Source organism: Ailuropoda melanoleuca, chromosome 5 (genome assembly GCF_002007445.2).
Source record: "Ailuropoda melanoleuca isolate Jingjing chromosome 5, ASM200744v2, whole genome shotgun sequence".
Classification (NCBI taxonomy): domain Eukaryota; kingdom Metazoa; phylum Chordata; class Mammalia; order Carnivora; family Ursidae; genus Ailuropoda; species Ailuropoda melanoleuca.
Window position 1 is genome coordinate 55,926,806 of NC_048222.1, and position 26,305 is coordinate 55,953,110.

The 26,305-nt window shown below is 38.8% G+C and overlaps 1 protein-coding gene across 7 annotated transcripts in view; it reads left to right on the plus strand.

Moving 5' to 3' along the window:
* Positions 1 to 26,305, plus strand: part of ATP8B4 (ATPase phospholipid transporting 8B4 (putative)) — a 247,199-nt gene that overhangs the window by 65,981 nt on the left and 154,913 nt on the right. For all 7 annotated transcript variants that reach the window (XM_034660997.1, XM_034661000.1, XM_034660999.1 and 4 more), the window contains exons 4-5: positions 19,549 to 19,662; positions 22,485 to 22,583. In XM_034660997.1, coding sequence (XP_034516888.1) covers positions 19,549 to 19,662; positions 22,485 to 22,583 — 213 coding nt within the window. The remainder of the gene's footprint in view (positions 1 to 19,548; positions 19,663 to 22,484; positions 22,584 to 26,305) is intronic.

The window sequence follows — 26,305 nt, forward strand, 5'->3', positions numbered from 1 at the left end:
AAAGCATTTCTATCAATAACCTAGCTTCCGGAAGTAAATGTAAATACAATTGAATGTCTTTGTAACCTGCAGCCCGTAGACAGATACTTGAAGCAGGCAGAGTGTAAAGTTCCTCCAGAAGTTTCCAACCATCTTAATGCTAATGCCTTGCTAGAGGGAAAAACCACCTTAACTTGACAATGGCAAGGCCTCCGGTATCCCGTGAATCTTCTTTAACACATGAAAGTGTTTTCTCAATCTCCCTTTTTCCTTACCTCACCCAACCCCATAGTATACAATCAGCCACCCCTCTCAACCTGGGGCAGCAGCTCTTTCTGACCACGGGTCCTGTCCCCATGCTTTCATAAACTGCCATTTTGCACCAAAGATGCCTCAAGAATTCTTTCATGGTCGTCGGCTCCGGACTCCACCCCACCGAAGCTCACCGATATCCCACAACCCATCAATAGGCTTTCAGGAGTCGAGGAGTCACAAAATGAAAAAGAATTTTATTTGCCTTCCAGATAAAATTGACTTGATATCCAAATGGAGATACCAAGGTAATATGGAATGTAACTGGTGGGCTTATAGCTGTAGAACAGGGGTATCAGTTGGAAGAAGATGCTTAAAGCTAAGAAAAAACTAGAACTTGTTGAGAAGTGATGGCTGAGCTGTGTGTTGCGGGGGTAGAAACGCACATTTAGTTAGAGGAAGAGGGAGCCCAAGAAGGAGCAGAGAGCAGCAAGACATTGAGAACAAAGGGAGGACAGTGAAATGAAAGCCAGGGGAAAGGAGCCTCTCAGGAAATGGGGGTGGGGGAGGTAGGGAGAGTGGTGGATAAACCATATCTAATGCTAAGTGTTCAGGAGATTAAGAACTAGGGAAAAACATCTTTATTTTATTTTTTTTTTAAGATTTTTAATTTTGAGTACAGTTGCCACACAACGTTACATTAGTTTCAGGTGTACAACATGGTGAGTCGACAAAGCTGTATGTTACACTGTGCTCACTACAAGTGTAGTTATCATCTGTCACCTTACAGTGCTATTAACGATACCGCTGACTATATTGCCTGTGCTGTACCTTTTATTCCCATGGCTTATTTGTTCCTAACTGGAAGCCTGTACCTCCCACTCCCCTTCACCCATTTTGCCCATCCTTCCCACATCTTCCCCACAGCCATCACTTTGCTCTCTATAGGTCTTATTCTGCTTTTGGCTTCTTTATTTCATTTGTTTTGTTTTTTAGATTGCATATATGAGTGCGATCATATGATATTTGTCTTTCTCAGTCTGACTTATTTCACTTAGCGTAATACCTTCTAGGTCCCTCCATGTTGTTGCAAATGGCAAGATTCTTTTTATGGCTTCATGATATTCAAGTGTATGTGTGTATGTGTATATGTATGTATATCTGTATATCTCCCATCCTCCTTATCCATTTGTACATGAACATTTAGATTGCTTCCATACCTTGGCTATTGTAAATAATGCTGCAGTAAATATAAGGGTGCATATATCTTTTTGAATTAGCATTTTTATTTTCTTTGGGTAAATACCTAGTACAAGAATTTCTGGATCATATGGTATTTCTGTTTTTATTTTTATTTTTTTTGAGGAACTTCCATACTGTAAGAAAAACATCTTTATCAGAAGGAAGCAATTAGAGGACCTGAAAAAAATAGTTTTATTATTATTATTTTTTTAAGTTTTATTATTATTATTTTTGGAAGCCAGGGGAAAGGAGCCTCTCAGGAAATGGGGGAAGTCAAAGGGCAGAAAAAAATATGCATAAAAAAAGGGCATGGGGTATAGTCTACTCAATTAAGCATTTGCAATAAAAAGGAGAGAAGTAGTATAAAAGCTTTCAGGCTCACTGGAAGTAAGTACATTTTTGACGGAATCCTCTCACATATTTTGTCTATCCGAGTCCATGGGAAGGTAAAACTCTTCAGTATTTTTTGGGGGGGAAGACTCCTGGGATATCAACATGCTGGGACACATCTGAGTCCTGCTTTACACCCCAGCCTGATGGGAAATTTGGGTTTCTCTTTCTTTTCTTCCTGAGCGTCAGCGTGCTGTGGACCCTCATCAATAGGCCTGATTACCAGAGCAGTTTATGCTCTGAAGAGTACAGATGATGACAAGCCGTGTGACAAGTTGGAATTCGTTGTGGAAAGTGCCAGTAACTTGCATTTGTTATGGGTTTCTGGTTGTTGGTTGCTGTGTTTTGTATTGGGGTATTCCCATAGCAACAGTGGTTTTTTTCTCAAACATGGAGCATGTCTTCTGTTTTGTGTGGTGTTAATATCTGTGTAAATTATTCTATGTTCTATGTAACAGAAGTTTTTCCTTTATAAGTAATTTACTTGTAGGAGAAAAGATAATTTTTGGACTTGATTTCATTTTCTTTCTGGATTTAAAAGTTTAAAAGCATAAATATTTTATCTCTTTGACATCTGATTTATTTAAGTAGTGTTATTCTTTGGCTAAGCATTTGTCTGATTCCTTATTTCTTTAATTTGGTCGGTCTGTTTTAATCTTTTAACATCTGAGTTCCCATTTCTAAGTGTTCTAAAATGGCACAATAAGGTAATTAAAGAACCCAGTTAAGCTCTAAAACTCTGAAATGTTTGCTTGTTATTTACCTGTTCCGGGCTTCAGATAATTTCAGTGTCCTCATAAACTTGTTCCATTTCATCTGCTTGTGAAGTAAATTTCAAGTAGATTTCACACAGATTTTTTTTTTTAATTTCGCTTTTTTCATTGCAATGGCATGAAATTTTTCAGTCTCCAAGCAGTATGTAATTGGAATTAGAAGAATTAAAATAAGCTAATTTTGGTGTTAGAATCTTAGAGTTCATTATTGCCAGGCTACAGTGGCATAAATTGAAACCAAGACCAAGCAATGAAGAGATGGAGCAGGAAGGGAAATTACTTCCTGTGTGGAGTGAGCACTGCAAATGCAGTTTCCTTTGTTGGCAAAAGGTTTATGAAAGTTATCCATAAATCAATCATGTGGATAAAATTGGGCAAGTTCAGTAACAGTAGAGAAGTTAACGGAAAAACCACCAACCCCAACGGTTTCAAAGTGGTTTTTATCTTGTTTTGTAGTTTTCTGTACTGGACCAGATAGTGTGGTTCTGTGAATCATATTATGAAAAGATGGCAATTACCATATTTTACATTTTGTAGTTGGAAAATTAATCAAATCATTTGTTTTAAAAATGCCTCAAATTCATGTCCACAATTATGAAACCAGTGGTCAGATTACTGTTGTATTTTGTATCTGGCTTTTTCTGCCTTTCTTACAGAGGTAAGCTATGTAGGCATGAAAGTCAAACTGGAAGATACTTTAAAAATGATCTTAGGAGTCGGTATGTATGGGTATAAATGTATGTGTTGCATAAACGCATGCGTGTAGATATGGTTGTGGTTGTAACTCTGCGTATACATTTTTGTAAGAATATTCTTGCTTGACTAGAGAGAGCCTGTTTTTTGAGGAATTAAGCACAGGACAACAATCAGATTCCTATATCTACATCAGTGATATGAATCTCTGCTGGTATCCCTCTCTTGAGTTCTCTAGCAGCCCCTAGTTTTTCTGGGTTTCATTCATGCTCCTTGGTTGCGAAGCTTGCCGTGAAACAAGGTCATGTCATAATGGCTGTGGCTATCCAGGTGCCTTTTGGATAGGTTGCAGATGGTGACATCATTTCACACCAATAGTCGAAAAAAATGCAGGGAAGAAGAGTTGCTTTATGCAAATAGAAAAACCTGACTGACTTCTCTGGTACTGTAAAGAAGTTCGTTTAAGTTCATTATAGAATCTCAGTGTGGGATTATCCTTTCAAGTTTTCCCATCCACTTCTTTCTATGGAATTCTCACTGAATGCGTATCCAGTCTTTGTTTATCCCTTACAAGAAGGCTACTCACCACCTCTCTTTAGTGGGAAAGGGTGAGAGGTGTGGGGTCCCACCTGGCTCAGTTTTTCTTTAATTATTCTGATGATGCTCCCAAAGTAGGGAGAATAGATAATTTATCTTACAAACCAGAATTCTTTTGAGAATGAAAGGGGATCGATCCTGTTAATTATTTTGCCAAGACAGTGGGCATAAATTGGGACTGTCACCCAATCCATAACATATTTTCAGCCTTTGTATTTATTGACTGAATTTGGAACTTCTCTGGGGCTTTGTCTTTGGATAGTTTTGATTATTAAACAGTTTTTCCTTCAGTTGAGCCAAATCGATTTTCTCTTGCTTTATTATCTATTGGTTTGGCTTTTCTTCTGAGGCCAAAGCTGAGCAAACATGTCTCGTGATTCACATGACAAACCTTCTGATAATGTATTTAAAATACCAAACCTGGGTTCATTCATTAGACTAACCTCCAGGACAGTCATCTGCAATTCTCCCCCCTCCCTTTTATCCCCAAAGAACTTCAGCTTTTCTATAACCAACCCGTAACGGGGTTGTTCCGGAGTCAAACACCATCTTCTACAAGTTATTTGAGCAGCTAGAAGTAGTAGAAGAATTATCGCTGCAGGCTGAGATTGCACTAGCTTTTTGGTGACTGCCGACTCCTCTTAATCTTTTGTTAATCTCATTTTCATTGTGAATGACAAAGACTGTGTCGCATTTATCTCTTTATCTTGTCATAGAACTCGGCACACAACCTCCTCTGTCGTTAAATATCCCTTTCATTGTTGTGTCTTATGCAGACTTACAGCATGTCTTCTTCATCTCTGCTGGTATTTAGTACGATGGGCCAGTTAAATCAAAAGCTCTGTAAGTGGAGTCCAACCTCTGGTATATTTTTTAAGCTTTCTGGGTGATTCTAATGAGCAAACAGGATTGAGAATCACTGTCCTAAGCTAGTAATAAAAGTATTGAGTACAACACAGTTGAGGATACCTTATCGCTAGATACCTCCCTATAGTTGTCATTGGACCATTAATCATTATGAATTTCTGACTTAACCTAGTTTCCAATTTCTGTAGTTAACCGTCCTTGCTACCAACCTAATTTTTAAGTATATTATTGCTTTTTATCCTAATAACTGGAAATATTTTTTTTTTAAAGTTCTTACAGTGCTGGTTAGATGGCTTCTATATGGAAGCAGAAGGGTGGAATAAATAATTGAACTTTAAAGATTACTTTCCAAGTCATGTTTCTATGATTCTTGCAAACCACTTAGTTCATGTTGCGATATTTTAAACACTCTTGTAGCCCAAATGCCACAAAAACGCCATTGTTCTAAGCAAGACATTTTTGAGGTTAGAAGCACAAATGGGCTGAACTTCTTCGTAATGTTTTGCAGAGACAGCATTGTTCAGACTTTTCTAGGTGAGAAAATAAGTTAAAGAAATGTTTGGCTTTTTTTCTTCTCCCTTGCTCTCTGATATGGTAAAATTAATAAACTGTATGAAGATGTTATGCTAAAAAATGTGAAAAATATGCATTTATGCTAGTGCATACCTTATTTTGGTAAAAAGTGGTTCTCTAGGTTTTGTACTGGATATTACTGGTTTTTGTGAATTACTAACAATTATATTAAGCTCATGTTTTGTTTTGATAAATGTAATTGCTTCTCTCCCCATGTATTATTTTGTATTTTTTTTCCACTTGGGTTTTCAGCCTTGGATGAAGTAAATTAGTGTTTGTCACTTCGTTAAATACTTTAGAGACTTTTAAAAAATATAAAATAACTGTTAGCCCTTCAAGACTTTGCTATCTCCTTGGAATTTTGAGATTATTTTATATGCATGAATGAAATAACAGAAGACATTGTAATATTAAATATGAAAATGAATAGTGTTACACATATAATTAGCATTTTCACTATTTCTGGGTAAGGAAGACGATTTTCTAAGAGATGAATCATTTTCTTAAAGTTGTATTAGTAATAATGTCTTTTAAAAACTATGAAAGAATGTTAAAATACCGTGTTGTATTTATATGAAAATGGTCTGTCTGAGTTTGGGGAACCGTTTGGCCAGAAGTCACGTGTCGGTCACCTTTTAGCCCATCTCAACCTAAACTGACTGAAGAAAATGATGAGCTCATTCAAAAGTACTCTGGGACCTGCTGGAACTAAAGTTTTTGAATATGAAAGGTTGTTGAATTTTTTGTTGTTGTTTAATTCAAATGTGAATTGTTATATATGTAGATAGATTTATGAAAATCAGTACTTCAAATATTTTTTAAAATATATTTTTAAAATTTATGTGAGAGAGAGAGAGTGAGAGAGCACGCGAGCGGGGACAGGGTCAGAGGGAGTAGCAGACTCAACTACTGAGCAGGGAGCCTGACTGGACTCGGGACTTCATCCTGGGACTCCAGGATCATGACCTGAGCCAAAGGCACTCGCTTAACCAACTGAGCCGCCCAGGCGCCCCAATACTTCAAATATTTTAACATCAGGAATAATTCTGAATTTGTTTTATGAACAAATAATTACAAATAAATTCCTGAAGCTTTACAGGCCTATACGCTATTGCCTGTGCAAATGATCAGTATTTTACCTTTTGCACTTCAGCATTTTAAAAAAAGGGTTTCTTGCACTCCCATTTCTTCTCCTCACCCTGCCGTGTTCTCCTTGCTTTCACATACCTGTGGAATTTCTTCCATAGTCCTGTTTTCCAACTTAATGCTTCATCTGATCTTCTGTCTGCAAGAGCTTAAACTGAAAATGTGTGAAAAATCTCCATTTTTTCCAATGATTTTTCTTTTCATTCAATGTATTTTTCTTGAAGGATTAAGGAAGTCTGGAAGAGTATCTTCAGTGGAGTCAAAAGGACATTTTGTCTTTATAGTCTAAGTGTTTTAGGTGTAAGGCATTTATTTGTGATGACTCAGCTTCATGGTTTATTGGTGAAATCCAGCGTTCTCTGGAAGTTCATAATCTGTGGTGCACAAATGGGACTTTTTGGATTTGTACTAATCTATTTACATAGGCTTTTGAAAAAATACATGCAGCCTTGCTTATATAACAGAAATTTGTACTTATCAATACTCTTAGAGGTTATTTAATACTTTGCTTCTTAAAGTGTGGTCTACAGACCTCAGATCAGCATCACTGGCTTACCCGGAGCTCATTAGATATTCAGAATCTCAGTCCCTCCTCCCCAACTATTGAGTCAGAATCTGCATTTTAACAAAACCCCCAAAGGATTCATATACACATTTGGGTTTCAGAAGCAATGGACCAATCCTCTGTTCTTACTTTAGTTAGGAGTGCCCTGAAGATTTTGACAAGAAGAGGTGAAGAGGGGGAAAAAAAGTAATTATCGAGCATAATGCTAATACTTTAAATGTGTTCTCAGTTAATCTTCACATCCTTGGTAGATATTATTACCCACATTTTTTAGACGAGGACACTGAAGATTAGAGGGACTAGGAGATATTTTTCCAAGGTTACTTAGCTGGTAAAATGTTGAGTCACCACCTGCAGATTAGGAATCCAAGCAAGCCCTCACTTTTTCCTAATACTCAATTATTTCTGGGACAATTGGCATTCACTAAGTACTTATTAACTGGATTGTTGTTTCTTTATGGGGAATATGACTTAGAGTTTTTTGGGAAAATGTCTTCAAGAAGCTCTTGAAGCTTTCCTGAAACAAGGCTTTCAAGGAGTGTCGTATTAATCTATGAAGTTTAAATTGCAAGTTTGATTTGTCGTCTTCTACATGTAATCCTTTTTTTAAGGCATGTCTGCCTTCTTAACTCCCTTCCTTCTTTCCATCCTTCCCCTGCTTTGTTCTTTGCCACCTTCTTCTCCTTTATAATAGCCTCTGTCGAAATAGTTGTTTCTGTCATGAGTAAGAGGGCACATGTTGAAAAGTATTTTATAATGTGATTTTTGCAACAGAAACCTGGCATATTTCAATAGCATTTTCAGGGAAACAGTGGGGCTCATTCACAAATGCAAAATCCAGTTTGAATTCACAGTGTGGATAGTGTATAATGTTGGTGATCTAGGCTGTGATAAGTCCCTTCCTGAAGTATATGCAATGGTAAGTAAAGTGCTTTCAGGAGAAGCTTATTTAGGGTTGGGATATACCATACATTCTACTTTTCAGCTTCCCTCCCCATATCTTACTTCCCATCTTTACCTAGTGGCCTGGCAGTTTGCTGTTTCCAAGATCTTTCCTATTAGGAGAGAGATCTTTGCCACAATGAAGAGTTAGAAATTAATGTATCCTTCTTTAGGTATGGAGTCAAAATGGAAGACAATGGCCAGAGAATGTGTTTGACCCAAAGAGTTGACCTGTAACATGTAGTCATATAATAGGTGTGTAAACTTTTTTGGTAGAGGGCTTCTCTGAATCACTGCTATAGTCGACTCCTTATTTATTCATTTATTCATGCATTTATTTAACCACAGTTATGAATAATTAATAAGCATTATTAAAAATTATAAAGAACAACAATTATTGAGGAATTGCTGTGTAGCTGGCCTGGGGGTGAGATCCATTGAGGTGAACAAGACTCAGTAGTACTTTTCTTCAAGGAGTTCACAGTCCAGTAGGGGCTCTTCTTCAGGTTTGTAATCAGAAAATTTCCTAGGGCCCAAGGGTGAGGGGGTTCTGTAGCCCATTACTGGCTTGGTCTTTTCAAGTGTTTTTAGCCTTTCTGGGTGTCACTTTCCTTACTGAGGTTATAGGCAAATTATTTCCCTGGAAAGGACTATTGTGGGAAGAGAATATCTAAAATGGATTTGACATCCTTTGTTATTACAAGTAAAATAACCATTTGGGAAAACCAGTTTCTCATTAAATCCTCGGGCCACATGCTATGATCAGACCCCTGGGTTTCCCATCCTCCACCCTCTTCACATTCTTTGTCTCATTTATATTGCCACAGGCGACCCTCAGTGGAGGGTCACAGAGCACAAGCTTCTATTCCCATGAAATGCCTCCCAATTCTATTCTGCCAAACTTACCAAACTCTTTGGCTTTTTCTTCCCCCAAACCGACACACTTGCATAGGAGTCTGGATGAACTTTTTGAACCCTTACCCCAGATGGAGTCAATCAGGAGGAGGAATGTATAAGAGGAATGCACTAGGAAAGAGGAATGTGAAGGAAGTAGAATGAAATGGTGGAGAAGGTGTGGGTGATGCAACCAGGAGCCTGCCCTTCCTTTCTGCCTGCCTGCCTGCCTTCATTCATTCATTCATTCATTCATTCATTCATTCATGCCTTTATTCATTCAGGAAACGGGAAAGGATCTGGTCTGCTCTGGGCACTCACTGTTACTCCTAGCTGGCCTCCCAGTGATGCGTGGGTGGATCACTAGTAAATAAACAAATGCCTACTGGAACCCACCCTGGAGACTAGTACTTAGAATTTTTCTGTGAGCTGCTCAGCTGCAAATTAGTTCATGACTTAGAGCATCTGTCTTAGTGAGTTTTGACTGAAGACTCACAAATGAAGCCACTGTGCATTTTCTCTGTTCATATCATGGCAGCTCTTGCTCTGCTCAGCACTCACATGAGCTTCTTGTTGAATCTCTGGCAGCTCCTACAAAAGACAGCTGCCTGTTTTTATGTATGTCACCAGGGAGCCCCAAGTCCAGTTCCCTGAAGCAAATTTAGTCTTTGTTTAACTCAGACCACCCTAACCAAAAACTGCCAAATTTGCTGAAAATTCATTAAACTCTTTGTAGATAATAGGATCACAAAAAATAAGAGATTGACACTTCAACTTATTTATAAGCCTTTATTGTCGCTATTGTATTTAAATTATAGAAGATACTTTGAAGCCTCACTCTTCTCTCATCCCATGTAGAGAATTTTCTTTTCCTTGTGTCCCAACTGGTCCTTTATTCTTCCCTCTCCTTTATCCTTTGCTTTCAAGTAAATACTAAAAAGACAAAAAATTGCAAAGTCAGGTGATGTGGGTTTGTCTAAATTTAGATTTATTGCCCAACCCTGGATGAGAACGGGCTGGAGACCAAGAAAAGGTAGGAATGTTGTAGGAGGGCATCTCCATCATTTGGCCATGGGTCCTAATTGCCCCAGCACCCCTTGGCGGGGGGGGGGGGAATTCAGAGATGCACATACTTCTCATCTGATCCCTAGGGGTTCAGGAGAAAATTGCATGGTGTTATTTGTGTAGCACCCTAGTGTAAGAGGTAGAGTCTTAGGAAGGATTAGACTATATGTAGTGTGTTCTTCTAACCCTTCGGCCTTTTGGGAATTTCTTTATGGGTGTCTCCTCATTAACTGGACTTTGTTACTGTGCCTTTGTTATTGTTATAAATGCTGAGGTCTTGCCTGAAATTTGGCCTGGTTCCCAGATGGCATAGCAGTGTGAACATGGTCTAATTTTTAGTCGTAATAAACAAACAAAGCAGCTCATATGCAAAGACACTCTTGTGGTTCAGGAAATGGGCCTGAGCAAGCCAGCTCCGTACCAACTCCGTACCAACTCAAAGAAATGCCCACTCTTGTCATTCGGGGCCTCTAAAGCCCTAGAATGAGATGGGCCAATAGGCCAAAGCTGAGGACCTGTTTCCCCGCAGATGGCAGATCTACAAGGAAGAGGCACAAAAGAGCTTTGGCAAAGCAGATAGAAGCAAACAAATCATTAGGGATGCCTTATGAATGTCCCACTGAAATACAGCCTTTCATTTTTTTTCTCTTTTGCATGGCTTCCTTTTGTTTTATATCTTAGCTCTCTGGAGAAGGCATATACTAGGTCTGTCTCTCAACCTGTATAACTTTAAGAGTATTTTTACTTTTTCAGATGTTGCAAAAGAAAAGTTAACATTTTATTTGGGCCTAGTTAGAACATTTCATATGTTGTATGCATCTAAACACCCTGGAGGAAAAGAAAATTAGTGTGATTAAATTAATCTCAGAGGGAAATTTAATTTGTTCCCCTGGTAATTGTCCAAAATTAGTTCTTTGTAGACACATTACTATTCCTAGGCCATTTACTAGCCCTAGAACAGTCCTGGAGAAGCTGGAACACTGAACTAAGTTCTGAGGATAGAAAAGAAAAAAAGGTTTATGTTACTGCCAGGCAGGTCTGCTCTGGGGGGAGACTGAGGCTGAAAGCTTGCCTAGGCACTGTCTGTGTTTCTGAGGTCTAGATGGGAAATGAAGCTCCCTGGACAAGCCCGATGATGCTCTCCTTAGATTGAAGGGACTGAAAGGGACTGCTTTAGCTGATGGAATTAATGTGCATCTTTCACTGTCCTTTGGTTTAGAAAGGGTCTTTTCTTTACCAAAGAACATTCTAGGAGGGTCAGTGGATTTATTAATTAAGAGGGAGTCCAGATATTTCTTGTTTCTGGCTCATTTCCCGGGAAGCACATACCATTTGGGAGAACGCATGACTCTACAGAACAGCTTTTATGGGCAGCCCTGTAACTGCTCCACGACTCAATCTCTTTATCTGCAAAGTGGTGCTGAAATAGCAACAGCTCATCAGATTTTTTGAAGGATTATCTGAGATGATGTATGTGCAGTGCTCAGCACAGTGCTGGGCCTATGTAGGGAGACCATACATGTTAACAAGTGTCATTATATGACACAGCAACACCATTATACACAAAATCATACTTTCTTCATTTCACATCCAAGTCTTGGTGACACGGGTCGTACTCATTTTCTTTGGTTATAACAATGCTTAGTCTGGCAATTTTCAAACTTTTTTTGAGCATGTTCGCTACTTATAAAAAGAAAACCTTCCTGTGTCTTTTGATAAATGTATGAAGAAGATGTGATGTATCTATATGATGAAATACTACTCAGCCATTAAAAAGAATGAAATCTTGCCATTTGTGACCCAGAGGGTATTATGTTAAGTGAAATAAGTCAGAGAAACACCACTTATATGTGGAATCTAAAAAAACAAAACAAATGAACAGACAAAAAGGCAGAATCAGACTCCAAAATGCAGAGAACAAACTGGTGGTTGCCAGATGGAGGGTGGTGGGAGGATGGGCGAAACAGGTAAAGAAAATTAGGAGGTACAACTTTCGAACCTGTAAGTTACAGAGATAAAAAGTAAAGCATATAGGGAATATAGTCAATAATATTGTCATAACGTTGTATGGTGAGTACAGTTACCATGGTGAGCATTGAGTAATGTATAGAATCGTCAAATCACTGTCCTCTATGAGACTAATTTAACATTGTGTGTCAATTATACTTTAATGAAAAAATAAATCCAAGTATGTTGCCCGGATTAAATACCCAGCAAGAAGAAAGAAAACCTTCCCAATATACATATATTTACTCCATGTATTTGTATGTATGTAGTTATGTATGTATATAAATGTAAGTATACATATATAGTATGTATGTACATATATGTGTATACATAGTCAAGGAAATCTGTGCATTAAATGTTAATAACCTCAACTCTTAATTTCTTTGTTAAAACATACGTAAAGGTTACTTTTTTTTTTTAAATAACCTGAAGGACTATTGGGCATCCCCTGGACGACAAGTGCCCCCGTGGTCTCATCAGATAGGGTAATCTTGAGGTTGCACGAACTTGAAATGTCAAATAAGCAGGCTTCGTAAGGGAGTCTTGGCAGGCAAGGTGCTCCCGTTCTGTTGCTCAGTGTTTTCGTCATAGCATTGATCAGTTTATAAGTTTGTCTGTTCATTCCTGCCTCTCTCCCCACAGCTAAAATGCAGACGTGGTCTGGGAGGGTAGAGACTTTGTTCACATCTGTAGTCCTGGCTCAATGACAGTGCCTGTCACATGAAAGGCCCTTGTTGTGTGAATGGATGAAGGTTGGGGGAAATGTGCGCTCTCCTCTTTCCCTCCCCTCAAATGCTTTTGTTCACATTGTGGAGCCCAGACTCAGGAGAACCTTAGGAAGATGGTGGTGGTGGTAACCACGATGACGTTTATTGATGGCTCTCTGTAAAGACTCTTCTGTGGCCCCACCCTCACTGAGCAGTGTTGTTCACAGAGAAGCACTACCACCTTGCCGTGCCTCCCAGCCCCGAAGGCTGTACATCCCTCACTGGGCACCGTTTGACTAATACCGAGGGGTTGCGGCTCTGCCTGGTGTCGGTGAGGTGCCAGACACCCAATCTCCAGGCTCGTTTGCCCCATACATGAATTCTTCTGGGACCTTTGCATAAATGTGGCTATTTCACATATTTCCTGAGTGGTGCAAGTGCCTTTAGGCCACTTCCTTTTTTTTTTTTAATGCAAGCGTTCTGTGGATGCCGACTCTTTTTTGTGTTTTATTTTATGGTTTAGAGATAATTTCTCTTTAAGAGTCAGGACTATTTCTCTTTTTGAAATCTATGTGGTACCATATATCTGTCTCCTCTAATGGCAAGACTATTAGGCTCTTTCCCCCTCAAGCTCCTGACGGTTACTTTTTATAGCTGTCATGACATAAAAATGTTTCATCAAATGTGGGAGGGAAGATCTTTTGCGAGTGTGGAAACTGTGGTACTCATTGCGAAAGCTCCTGGGGTTTGGCCTGTGGGATCACAGACACAGGCAGTGTCCCCGGACAACCACCAGATGCATTTAGGCTTGGCCTTCTATGACTCATTCTTTAAGGCAAATATAGAGAGAAAAGTACACTATTGTATAAAAATGTAAATTGATCTTGTATATATTATTAATATTCTTATCTTGTATTTGGTTGATTGGGAGTCAAAGAAAAATTAATGGAAATTGACTTATATAATAAAATAAGTGAACAAATCATAAAACTGAGAAGTCCAGAAATAGGGCTAGCCTCAGGAGAGGCTTGGTCTAGTTTCTTTCTCTGCATTTCCTGGCCCTGAATCTTCAGTATTGAATTTATTTTTGGCAGCCTCCCCACTCATGGTCCCAAGATGCTGTCAGTGATCCCTAAGGCTACTTGCTTCCAGGTTGGAATCCAGTAAGAAAGAGAAAACCAACATCTCCAGCAAATTCCCAGAACTGACATGGGTCATGTGCTAATCCCTGAACTCAAAATTGTAATTAGGAAGATGCGCCATGTAGTTGGCTTAAACTAATCTGGGTCTGACTCTAGAGGTATAGATGAGAATTGAATTCATCCAGACCACAAGACTAAGTAATTTGGAGTACTGTTAGCTGAGGGGAAGGGGAAGGTAGTCAAATGTCTGTTATACCTAGCATTAAAAATAAGATTGGATTTGTAGCACTAAGTTTGGCTTTTGAGATTTATTTTTTATAGCTGATACGTCTCACACTCTCCAAATATTAAGCTTAGTTTCCATTTCTGGTTGTGGTGTCCACCAGCATTCCTGGCTTTCTGCCTTTTGGGCACTTGGTGACTCTTTCTAATCAATGTATGTATGAAACAGAGCATTCTCATTCCCTTTGCAACTGCAGTTGGAAGTATCTGAGATGGTGGCTGGTCCATTGTGAGTAACTCTGGTGAACAGAGTCTTCCTGTTGGCTCATGTTGAATAAGTAGCATGAGCAAGAAATAAACCTTTATTGTTTTAAGCCGTGAAGACTCCGGAGTTGTTACTGTGGCATACCCAGTTTGTTCTGCCTAATACATTGAATTTCCTAAATCCATTTGGATTATTTGGGGATTGCTCAGAAAAATCTTGTTTAAGTCTTTCAATGTTAAACTTAACTCAAAAATACTGTCACATCTACGATCTCATTTTTATCTCCACAATAGTCCCATAAATATGTAGGTGAGAAGTATTATTAGCTCTGTCTTTCCAGTGGAAGAATGTAGGTAACAAATGCTCTGTTTACTGATTTAGTGGTGTTTGTTATTTTCTATTTGCTTTGTTTTCTTAAGCAATACGATTACACAATAAAATCTCATAAAAAATAATGCCTCTCATTTTGCTAATATTTAGTTTGATGTTCCACCTCTGAAGAATTTATCATTTTTACTTTATTCTTTCCCTGTACCAAAGAGTTAATGTTAAAATGTAAAGGACTTTGGCAACTGCTGCTTCTGTTGGAAAGCTAAACTAAGGGAGTGGTTATCTGTACTTTTTACTTGCGTTGAACTTTGTCAAGGACCAAGAGAATCACTGTTGAGGGGGATTGAAAGAGAACACAGGAAACTGTAATCATACATCAGGCAGTAGATAACCAGAGCTCCTACAGAGGAGGTTGACTCGAGGAAAATGTAGATACACGGTATTATTTTCCTTGGTAAGAAAGTGGATGCAGGCCAAAAATTCAGAGTGGAGGAGAGAGCAAGGGCTGATTGATTTGAAAGCCGAAGAGAGAACTGCCCTGTCCTGAATGGGCAAAGTACACTGCTGAAGAGCGTGGGCTCTGGAAGCAGAGTACCTGGTTTCCAATCCTGGTTCCACCGCTTACCAGCTGTATAACCTTGCTTAAATTACTTAATCTGTCTAAACCTGGGATTCCTCTACTATGAGGAAAATAGTGCCTATTTCATAAGGATTAAATGAGCTGTGAACTGTAAGGCTCTTAGAACAGTACACATAGGAAGAGCTTGATAAGTATCAGCTTGATAAGTATCAGCTGCAATTATTTTATTTTATTTATTTTAATTATTTATTTATTTTATTTTAATTATTTATTTTATTTTACTTTATTATATTTAATTATTTTATTTTATTTTATTATTTTATTATATTCAGTGTCAACCTTTTCTGTCACCCCCTGTTCCAAGCCACACATCATCCCTCACCTGGACTAATTAAAAAACCTTCTCATTGGTCTTCTCTCATCTATTCTTGTGTCCTTTCTAATTACTTCTCCATCCTGTAGCTAGGGTAATCTTCTAAAATTAGAATTCCATCAAGTTGCTTCTTTGCTTATAACTTTTCAGTAATTCCTTCTTCACTTAGGATTTCTTTCTTTATGATAAAGTCCAAAATTCTTAGTATGGATTCCAAGGAACTACTCTCTCTAGCCTCAGTTTGTTCTGACCTCTGTAGTACAGCCTCATGGCCCCTTTTGTGGACCCCCAAGTAAACCTTCTTCTGCCCACCTCAGGGCATTGGTATTAATGTCTTTCAGAGGAGCAATGCTTTTCTCTCATCCTGATGTTGTCTTCCTGGTGAAGTGAACTCTACTGGGGTGACACTTCTCCTTCCACCCCTTTACTTACTTTGTAGTGGAGTTGTTTATTTGATGTCTCAATCTTGAAGGGATATCTGGGCCTCACCAGTTCAGCTCTGCCCTCTTCCTCTTGGAAGCAAGCTGTCTGTAGGGAACAGGTATTCTCTGATACTCCTCTAGGGGTAGACCCCTTTCCCACTACACGAGAGGCTCCCCTGCTCCGGAACTGCTTACGGCTGTGTGGTTAAGTCTACCTCGTTGTGGTCAGTTACCTGGTCCACCTGGCTAACAGACTAAAGCCATGACTTCCAGCCTGGCTTCTTTCAGCACTAAAGATGCTGTATGGATTCTCCAGATGTACTCCTTTCTCCTTGTTCTCCTCCTCTTCCTTTTCCCTTTCCTCAATTCTTCTGAATTGGGATGCTTCTAGTGGTCCATGGTGGAAAAGTCATGCTAAAACGATAGAGGTGAAGATCTTCTGTGCCGTATTATGGAATGAACTGTATTAATTTGACTGTAAGCCAATGGGCTGGTTTGATGAAATGACTGAATATTTAAGGTCTTACCTATACTCACATCCTTGGATAAGGCAGTGGAACTAGAAACACTTTTTTCTTTCAATTGAAAAAGAAAGGTAAATGGGTCCAGAGACACTCCAGGAGGGGGAGCCCTCGTTCTTTGTTCCCAGGCATAGCTATGAGGGTTTGCATCATCTGTGACTAAGTCGCAGCAGAGCCAGAAGAACATAACAATCATTGCTATATGTCAAGTTAAACAAATAGGAGAAAATCGTCACAGACCCCTTTGGCATTATCACTTTGTCCTGCACAATTGTCTTTTCACCTATGTGGGATTCGATTTTGTAGGAGAGTTTCTTTATAATTCCTGTCGTGGTTTTGAGCTTCCCAGCAGATGTTCCATCTGTCCTTTTACAAGATACAGGCTTAACCTCATTTTAGTTTCAACTTAGAAGAAAATATAAAACAGAAATCTGTGATTTTTTTTTTTTTTGGTTAACTGCTTTTTCTCCTTAGCTTTCCTCCTTCCTACCATTTTCTCCAAGTCCCTTCCTCAGAAATGTTTAATCATTGACAGTTCTCACAGCCTTCCTTCCAGCCCAGACCTTGAGTAGATAGCTCACTGCAAAATAGTCATCATCAGCTTACAGAACAGTTTGCAGTACATTAATATGTATTAGACCAACTAATCTGGCAACTCTTTGCTTGGCACCTCTCTTATCTCCCACAGCTTATTGCACAGAGCTAGACACACTGACTCCTGGCAAATGTTAAAAATGGCTATTTAAAGGGCACCTGGGTGGCTCAGTTAGTTAAGTGACCGACTCTTGATTTTGGCTCAGGTCATGATCTCAGGGTCGTGAGATCGAGCCCTGTGTCGGGCTCTGAGCTGGGCATGGAGTCTGCCGGAGATTCCTCCTCTCCCTCTTCTTCTACACCTCCCCTAACCCCCAAGCACCACTGCTCATGCTTTCCCTCTCTCTTCTTAAAAAAAAAAAAAAAACACACCAAAAAACCCCGTATTTTAACAGGTGCCTATATTTTCTTTAACAGTAACAGTGATACTGGAAGTGTAATTTCACTTAAACTAAGTCACACTGACTAACCTCAATTTTAAAATATGAGTGGGTGGAAAATCTCTGGGCATACTGATTCAGAATTTCAGCAAGACTTATCACCCCAAATTTTGCTATCTTTGTAGATAAGATGGAGTTAAGCCTCATGGGAGTATAGTTAGGTGCATTTGTAAATGGTTAAATAAAACTGAATATGTTTTATAGAAACAGCTGAAAAAGATGTTAATCTCTGGAAAGGTCTCTAGTAGTTTGCCATCGAACATCTCCTACCAGTTCAAAATGCTCATGCCTATGGAGATGGGAGGGAGGGGTAGAGGGTGAGAGAGAATCTTAAGCAGGCTCCATGCCCAGTACGGAGCCCCACATGGAGCTCAGTCTCACAACCCCGAGATCATGACCTGAGCTGAAATCAAGAGTCAGATGCTCAACTGACTAAGCCACCAGAGGCCCCTCCTTGCATCTCTTAATAGTCACCATTCCCTTAGATCTGTAGTTGGGGTCAACATATTCAAGCCTCAGCACAATCTTTGTAGTTTTAGTCTTTTGTTGGAAAATTGGCTTAGTCTGCCCACCGTAACCACTCTGCTTCCTGTCATAATGTTGCTTTCCCTGGACATGAAGAGAATCTGCCTTATACCGTGTCACTTTGTGGGGTTGGTGCTTATCACACTAATTGCAGAAAGTCCAGTGATTTTAGGAATGTTCACCATGTTTGCGAGAGTGCCATCAGCACAGAAAGCTATTTTTTTAATTTAAAAAAAAATATATATATTTGGTCTTTAGTCAAGTCCTTTGTAATGTATTAGTCTATAGCTTTGGAAGAATATATAAAAGGCACATGCTTGAAATCTTTTGATGGCAGAAAATATTTAATTTAAGATGGTATATTCAAAATTAATTTTTTCATGAGGTTGGTGTAATAAGAGTATATGAAAGAACTTGTACGTCAGTATTTTAGAACATCAACCATAAAAGTTTAGGAAGGAGAGACCTGATTTCATAGTGACTTATGAAGAAACGATCTAGAGATTTTAGTTCATCTAAACTCAGTGAACAGTGAGATACAATTGCCAAAATGCTGATGAAATTTTAAGGTATGTTAATACAATAGTCCAGAACACAGAACATCGAAGTCACTACTGTACTTGGGCTGGTTGAATCAGATCTACAATATGTTTTTGGTTCTGTGCAGCATGTTTTAAGAAAGATGCAGAGAGGTTGGATAAATCTAGAAGAAACTGATCAGGAAGAGATGTCTATTAAATAAGTCATGGAGCGGCTGAGGGGTTTGAGAATGCCTGGGTCAGAGTAGAGAAGATTTTGGGAAGTCCTGTGAGTGGTCTTCAAATATTTGAAGGTTTCCAACATAATAAGAGCTTAGACTTAGTGTGGGTGACCATGGGAATGGAATTTGGCACATGGTAAAAAGTTACAGGGAGGCAGATTTGGGTTTCTCATAATAGACCTTTCTAGCAATTCCAAATCTGAAATAGAAATAGGCTACTTCGTGAGGTGGTCAGTTTTCCATCACAGAAGACTTTCAAAGACAGGCCTAGGTTCCCCTAATCAGAGTTATCTAGAGGGTGGGAAGGTGGACCAGATAATCCCTGAAATTTCTTCCAAACTCACGGGCCCCAGCATAAACACAGTGTCTGCATATAGTAGGTGCTTAGGCAATATTTGCCAAATGAATGGATGCATAAAATATCTCAGGGGCAGATATTGTAATTGATACATTTTTAAGTCATGGGTGATTTTATGGCACTGGCCAGTAATTTCACCTTTATCAGGAGAGTGTCAACTTAGGAAAATGAAGACCTTGGGCCAAGAGAACTTAAAATTTTCTAAATAATTGGTTTATCTGTCTTGTTCTGGTATAATTCATGCTTAGTCTTGTAAGTTTTAGAGCTATTCTGATAATGAGCAATACCTTGTCCCAATCTAACATGATGCTGTTTCTTTTTCAGGATAATCGTATCCACACATCCAAGTACAGCATTCTTACCTTCTTGCCAATTAATTTATTTGAACAGTTCCAAAAAGTGGCAAATGCCTATTTCCTTTTCCTTCTGCTTTTACAGGTAATGTTTAGGTTGTATTTCTTCATCATCTGTTTGTTAAAAGTATTCATATAATTTGAAAAAGTAAGCTAATTCACTCAGCTAAATGTTCATGCTTAGGTAAAGCTATTCTTATCAGATTTTGAATGTTATTTTTGCTGTTTCTTTTCACAAATGTGGGAGGGCTAGGAATGGGTAAAAAGTAGTACATCCATCATTTTAAACACTGAGGTCATTTTAGAATGCAGCTATGCACTTTATTTGAACCAAACCAGAGCCTAATAATTACTGTCCATAGCCTCCTCCTTTTCTTTATCTCCTCCTCATGTTGACATCGTTGGTGTTGCCAGAGTTGAGGCAGTCTAGCTGAGCAGTAGTTAGTGGAAACTAATTGGGCAATTTCATTTGTTTCTAAGAACAATGGCATCTTTTATATATAAAATAAATGATGTATGCTATATCTTCACTGTAGAGTGACTATTTTTTACAGTTTTTGATAGCTAATTGGTAGTTAATAAACTTCCTTTTTTCTCCCATCTGACTAAAATTTGAGCTTAAATGAAATTTCAGCTTTTACTGATATTTTAGGAAATCAAATGCATAAATGAAAGAATATAGATAAAAAGCTCATGAGAGCTGGTCACTTACCTAGTATTTATTTTAGAGTAATTTAATCAGACCAAAGTGGTACATTCAAAATGTGTGGGGCTCTGTGTTAATTTTAGAAGGTAAAAAGATGGATTAAATGTGCACAGTTCAGATTAATAGCTTTGGGTACTATTTTAACTTAATTGAATAACTATTTGTATTAAGAATCTTTTGGTTGTAAGTGGCAGAAACCTAAATTTGTTTAAGCAAAAAGGAAATATATTTAGGAATATATCTCATTTCATATATGACTGGATTCATGGGCAAACTATTTCCATAGGTTGTGGTTTCTCTTTCCTCCATGTTGGCCTTACTCAAGCAGGCCCTCCCCACCTGGTGGCCCCTGAAAGCTTTAGACCTTTATTCTCCTGCTTCAACTCCAACATTAAAGAGAGAGAAAGGGAGAAAGAAAGAGCATGAATTTTTTTGTTGTTGTTGTTGTTCCAGCAAATCTTGTGATTAGCTCTCACTGGACCATGCTGAGTTATATCCCTATCCATAAACTAATCATGGTGGCTCAAGAATTTGTAGCAATAGTTGTCTTGACCTAGATCACATGCCGAAATGTGGAGCCAGAATGGAATGAGTCTGCCAACATTGTATGTACTGACAGTAGAAAGGGGCAAGATAGTTTCCTAAGGTATACTTGAGAAGGAATGGATGCTGAACAGGCACAACAAAACAAAACAACAACAACAACAAAGCCCCACAGTTAATGTATACCTTACAATTTATTGAAAAGACTTTGGAATCCAAGATTTCTTTCTTTTTTCCCCCCTATGAATTTGCTTTTCATTTCTTTATATAACTCTTTACATCATTCCAGAATTTTGAGCTCATTTCTCTAATGGCTTTCTTATGTATAGTCAAAGGCTCTTGCTTACAGAATTTTATATCTGGAAGGAGCCTTTGGGATGGTTTAGTCCAGCCTCCTTTCTTCTGTTGATCAAGAAATGAGACCCAGAGAGGATAAGTAATGTGTAAAGCTTTTACCATGAGTCAATGAGAGAACTAGGACTAGAATCTAGCTTTTCTGCCACTCAGGCCAATGTTTTTATTGGTACCTCGGAGGCCTTTGAGGTGGTTTTTTTTTTTTTTTTTATTAATTTTATATGGAAGCTCTTGTATAAGATTGGTTTAGTTTAGAGCTGTTTTTGATGGGCCTGATCTCCACATACCACATCCACCCCACTCTTCCCTACCTGATGTCTCGGAAGCAGCTCCATATCAAACTCCATTTGAAAACCACGTTTCTAAGAGAGTCCTGTCAACTGTCATTATGTCTCATGTGGGTGGTTTTATTTTTTTTTATTTTTATTTTTTTTTAAATTTATTTATTTGAGAGAAAGAGACAGCCAGCGAGAGAGGGAACACAAGCAGAGGGAGTGGGAGAGGAAGAATCAGGCTCCTAGTGGAGAAGCCTGATGTGGGACTCGATCCCAGACCTCTGGGATCACGCCCTGAGCTGAAGGCAGACGCCTAACGGCTGCACCACCCAGGCGCCCCCTCATGTGGGTGGTTTTAGAGTCAAATAGATATAGGTTCAAATTTTAGCAGTGTATGTTCTTGGCCCAGCAGGGTGACCTCTCAGGTACTTAATCACAAAATGGGAAAATGATACCTAGGACTGCAGCATTTCCTGACTCCAGGGCACTATTCATAATGTATTCTAGGTTGTGCACTGGGGGTACTAGTTACATGGAATACAAATCCTATGGGTGTGTGCAAAACAACTCTGGTACAGAATCTAACTCGATGAACTTTCTGAGGGTCAGATGACATAAAATATGGAAAGTACTTGACACAGTGTTTGGTGCAAAGTAGATGCTCAAAGAATCTCTCTTTTGAAATTGGTGAAAAGTTAGTGAAATTGTTAAAAGTTGAGATGAGAAGCAGAGAAAAGACAAGTGACATGGTCATCTTGGGGAGAGATTATCTAAAAAATTTCAAGAAATTTACTTCTCAAGTTGGTATAAAAATTTTATTTTTTGTCAAGTAGCCTGAAAATTTGTTCAGTGACACTTCTATGTGTCTTATAAGTGAATGCAAATACTTAGTTAATGAAAGTTATTCTGCATTTGTACAAATAACTGAATATAATCCCATTTCTTTCTGTGAGTCATATATAATGACAAAATTTGGAAGATGTGTTTCCTAACTTAAAAGCCCTAAACTGTTTGAAATGTTTGTTTTAGCTGATTCCAGAAATCTCCTCCTTGACCTGGTTTACCACCCTTGTGCCTTTGGTCCTGGTAATAACTATGACAGCCATGAAAGATGCCACAGATGACTATGTGAGTATTTGCTTTCGAGCATTTTTGAGGTCTCAATTTCAATTGTGACCTCTCAAAAATAAAAAAATTGTGATCCACTTGGAATTTTTGAATGGAGCTCTTTTGGTCAGTCTTATGTAAAACTCTTATTCTATTTCTTTAGTGACTAGTACGGATGTCATAGAACCAGAGCCTGTTTATGTTAAAAGCAAGAGAGCTTGAATAATTAGACTTACTCCCTCATTTTACAGATGAGGAAACCAAGGTCTCTAAAGAACTAGTGACTTACTAATGATCATACAACCAATTAGTGGTAAGACCACATTTAGAACACAAACTTGCTGCTACCCAGTGAAGTATTATTTATCCTATATCATATGTTTTTCTCTAAGTTTTGGGAATTGGTAGATATTAGGTACTCTCACATCCTGTGCTCATTATACCATGAGTTGCAAAATTAAATCACTTCAAAAGTCAGGCAATTAATGTAAATAAGTGAAGTATAAAACAATAGAGAATTTTGAAGTCTGCATAAGCCAAGGGAGGTCATTAAAATGCAAAAATTTAAAACACAGTCTTGCACAAACCAAACATTCTAAATTTAGAAAGGTTATATTCTTACTCTGGGTGATTGCGTGTGGCCTAGCCTCAATAATTGTCTGTATCCCAATGACTTACATATTTATATTTCTAGCCTAGGCCTCTCCTGTGAACTCATGCCCATATTTCCTATTGTCTATTTTAACTCATCTATGTCTTTAAAGTGGGTGTCTTGTAGATAGCATATAACTAGTAATGATTTTTTACACAATCTGAAAAATCTTTTTTAAAAATTTTATTTATTTGACAAAGAGAGAGACAGTGAGAGAGGGAACACAAGCAGGGGGAGTGGGAGAGGGAGAAGCAGGCTCCCTGTGGAGCAGGGAGCCTGATGTGGGACTCAGTTCCAGGACCTGATCCCAGGATCCTGAAATCATGACCTGAGTGAAAGGCAGATGCTTAATGACCGAGCCAACCAGGCACCCCTGAAAATCTCTTAATTAGAAAGTTTAACCTATTTACATTTTATATGAATATCATTATGATTAGGTCTAAATCTATCATCTTGTTACTGCTTTCTGTATGCCTCATTGGTTCTTCGTTCCATTTTTCTTTAAGACTGAGTATTTTTGTGATTCCTTCTTATCTTTATTATTGGCTTTGTAGGCATATATACAGTGGTTGTTCTAGGGTTTAACTTATAGCCTACCTGAGTTGGTTTGGCTTTGGAACACTGGCCTTTATTCACACCCCTCTGCTAAGGTGTATGGGGGATGCAAAAGTAAAACATACACAGAACCCAAAGTTAAAAAAGCTTAAAATCCAGCAAGGGAAGATGAGACATGCACACAAATAACAATAATATGACATAAACAAGTTATGAGTCATAATAAAACGAAGCACCTTGGTTCTTTGTGGGAGGAAGATGCCCTTCAAAGGCTAGTTGGTAGTGGAGGTGGAGTGTGCGAAGGAGAATTAGGGAAGGCTTCATGGAGAAGGTGGGAACCCAGCCCTACTGAGAGTGGTTGAGTATGGGAAAATGGGATGGGGAGATTTGTGCTTAGCAAGTTGGTTCATATGATCCTTCCTCATAGTTGTTTTATATATAATTTTTTGATAAATTGACAATTTGATGTGACTTATTTGAAAATTATCCATGTATACAATGTCTTCATATACCATGTTTCTGTATGATACAAATGATATGACTCTCTTCATTTTTGATGAAGTGTCTAATGTATTTCATGGTTCATATTGTGACTACAACCTTCGAGGCAGGATTTTTAACTAACACACAGGACCTGTTCATAGTAATGAATCATGTCACTTAAAAGTGGTCAGCTTCGGAATTTATTCATTCCTGTGAGGTTGCCATTGTTCAAAGTACTGTGGAGCTCCTCATACGGAATTGCCTTCATGGTCAGTGTGCAAGGTACAGAAGAAAGCCAATCTTGTAATTTTGTGTTCACCCAGCTTTGGAAACAAATGCCATTTCTTAGCCCCTAAAAAACATATTTACCCTACCTGATTTCTAAGAGAAGGTTTTGTATATTTCCGAACATAAGACATCTCTTCATGTCTTTTCTAAGGGTAAATAGCTCCATCTTCAAAGAGTAAGGGGACATTCCAAAGAATGCACCAAGTAATTCTAGGAGAAGAAAATTTTTTTTTTTTTTAAAGATTTTATTTATTTATTTGACAGAGATAGAGACAGCCAGCGAGAGAGGGAACACAAGCAGGGGGAGTGGGAGAGGAAGAAGCAGGCTCATAGCAGAGGAGCCTGATGTGGGGCTCGATCCCATAACGCCGGGATCACGCCCTGAGCCGAAGGCAGATGCTTAACCGCTGTGCCACCCAGGCGCCCCTAGGAGAAGAAATTTTAACAATGATTTCTGTAATGACAACTCTGGAGTAAATGGTGTGTCTTTTCCACAACATCTGATCTTTCAGGGAAATAGTATTTAGATGCCTGAGTTTCTACATATTGGCTTTAAATGTCTTATTCATTATAGTCACACCTAATAGTTGAGGAAAATGGTAGAGTAGAAAGAACATGAGCTTTGAAGAAAGACATCCTATCCTGCTATGTTCTGACAGTATGGTATGAGTGAAACCACTTCTCTGAACCCTTCCTTGTCTGTATCATGTGGCTAATGACACCAGACTGTTGGAAGGACAAAATGAGATGTTGTGTGGAAACCACATAGCACAGAGCCTGTTTCATAATGGGTGTACAGTTCATGCTAGTCCTCTGCTCCCTTCCTGTCCTGGGCAGCTCCTCTCTAAGTTTTCATATCTCTTTCTAGAGTAGAAATTGTCAAGAAGAGTGAGCCTGGGCATGAGACTACCATTTCTAGTCCTACCAGATTGTGTTCCAATACCAAGACTTCTTGGCAAAACCTGAGCTGGAGCGAGAGTGGCTTATTTTGAGGCCCAGAGAACGGGCTGCTCAGCTTTCAGGGGGTGAACTGATCGGTCCTTTTCTGTGATTCCCAGCTAGTCAGTTTAGGGGATTATTTTCAGGTTAGATACAGATGTGACTAAATGCTCAGTCTCCTTTTGTCTCTACTGCAGAATTCTTGAATATGCTTTTATTTTTCTGATAATATGTATGGGTTCAAAACCCAGATATATCTGTCAATCATGGTCTTGACAGGAAAGAGATGTCACCCTGAAATGAGTAAGGTTGGAGAAAGATTAATAATGAAGGCACTGTGTACAAAAGGACAAAATAAAAGTTGTCAAAGAAAAGCATGTAGTTCTGCAACATGGATGGCAATACTATCTCTCTGTCTGAAGGGGCAATGGGAGGAAGCAATTACCGTATCTGACTTCTGCTTATGACAGCTGGGGCTGCCTTCAAGCTAAATCAGCTTGAAGGAAGCTGGGGGCAGCGGTGGGTGGGGGGAGGGATAATGGATTTCACTGTCCTCTGGCTACTCTGATCTTCTGCCAGAACCACCTATTGGTCAGAGCAAACCAGGAGCTAGAGGGAAAGGACCTTATAGGCCAGCTTCCCTAACAAGGGCAGAGTGCAGAAGATGGAGTTTGGATATAGAGGAACAAACACAGAATATCCAACACCCTCATCAAAAGCTATACTCAGACAAAATAATATTTCTGTTGTTCTATTGGGAAGGAGAAATTTGCATGCCAATGATGGGCTGGCTTAATTTAGTCCTCTACTGATATTATAAATGTTT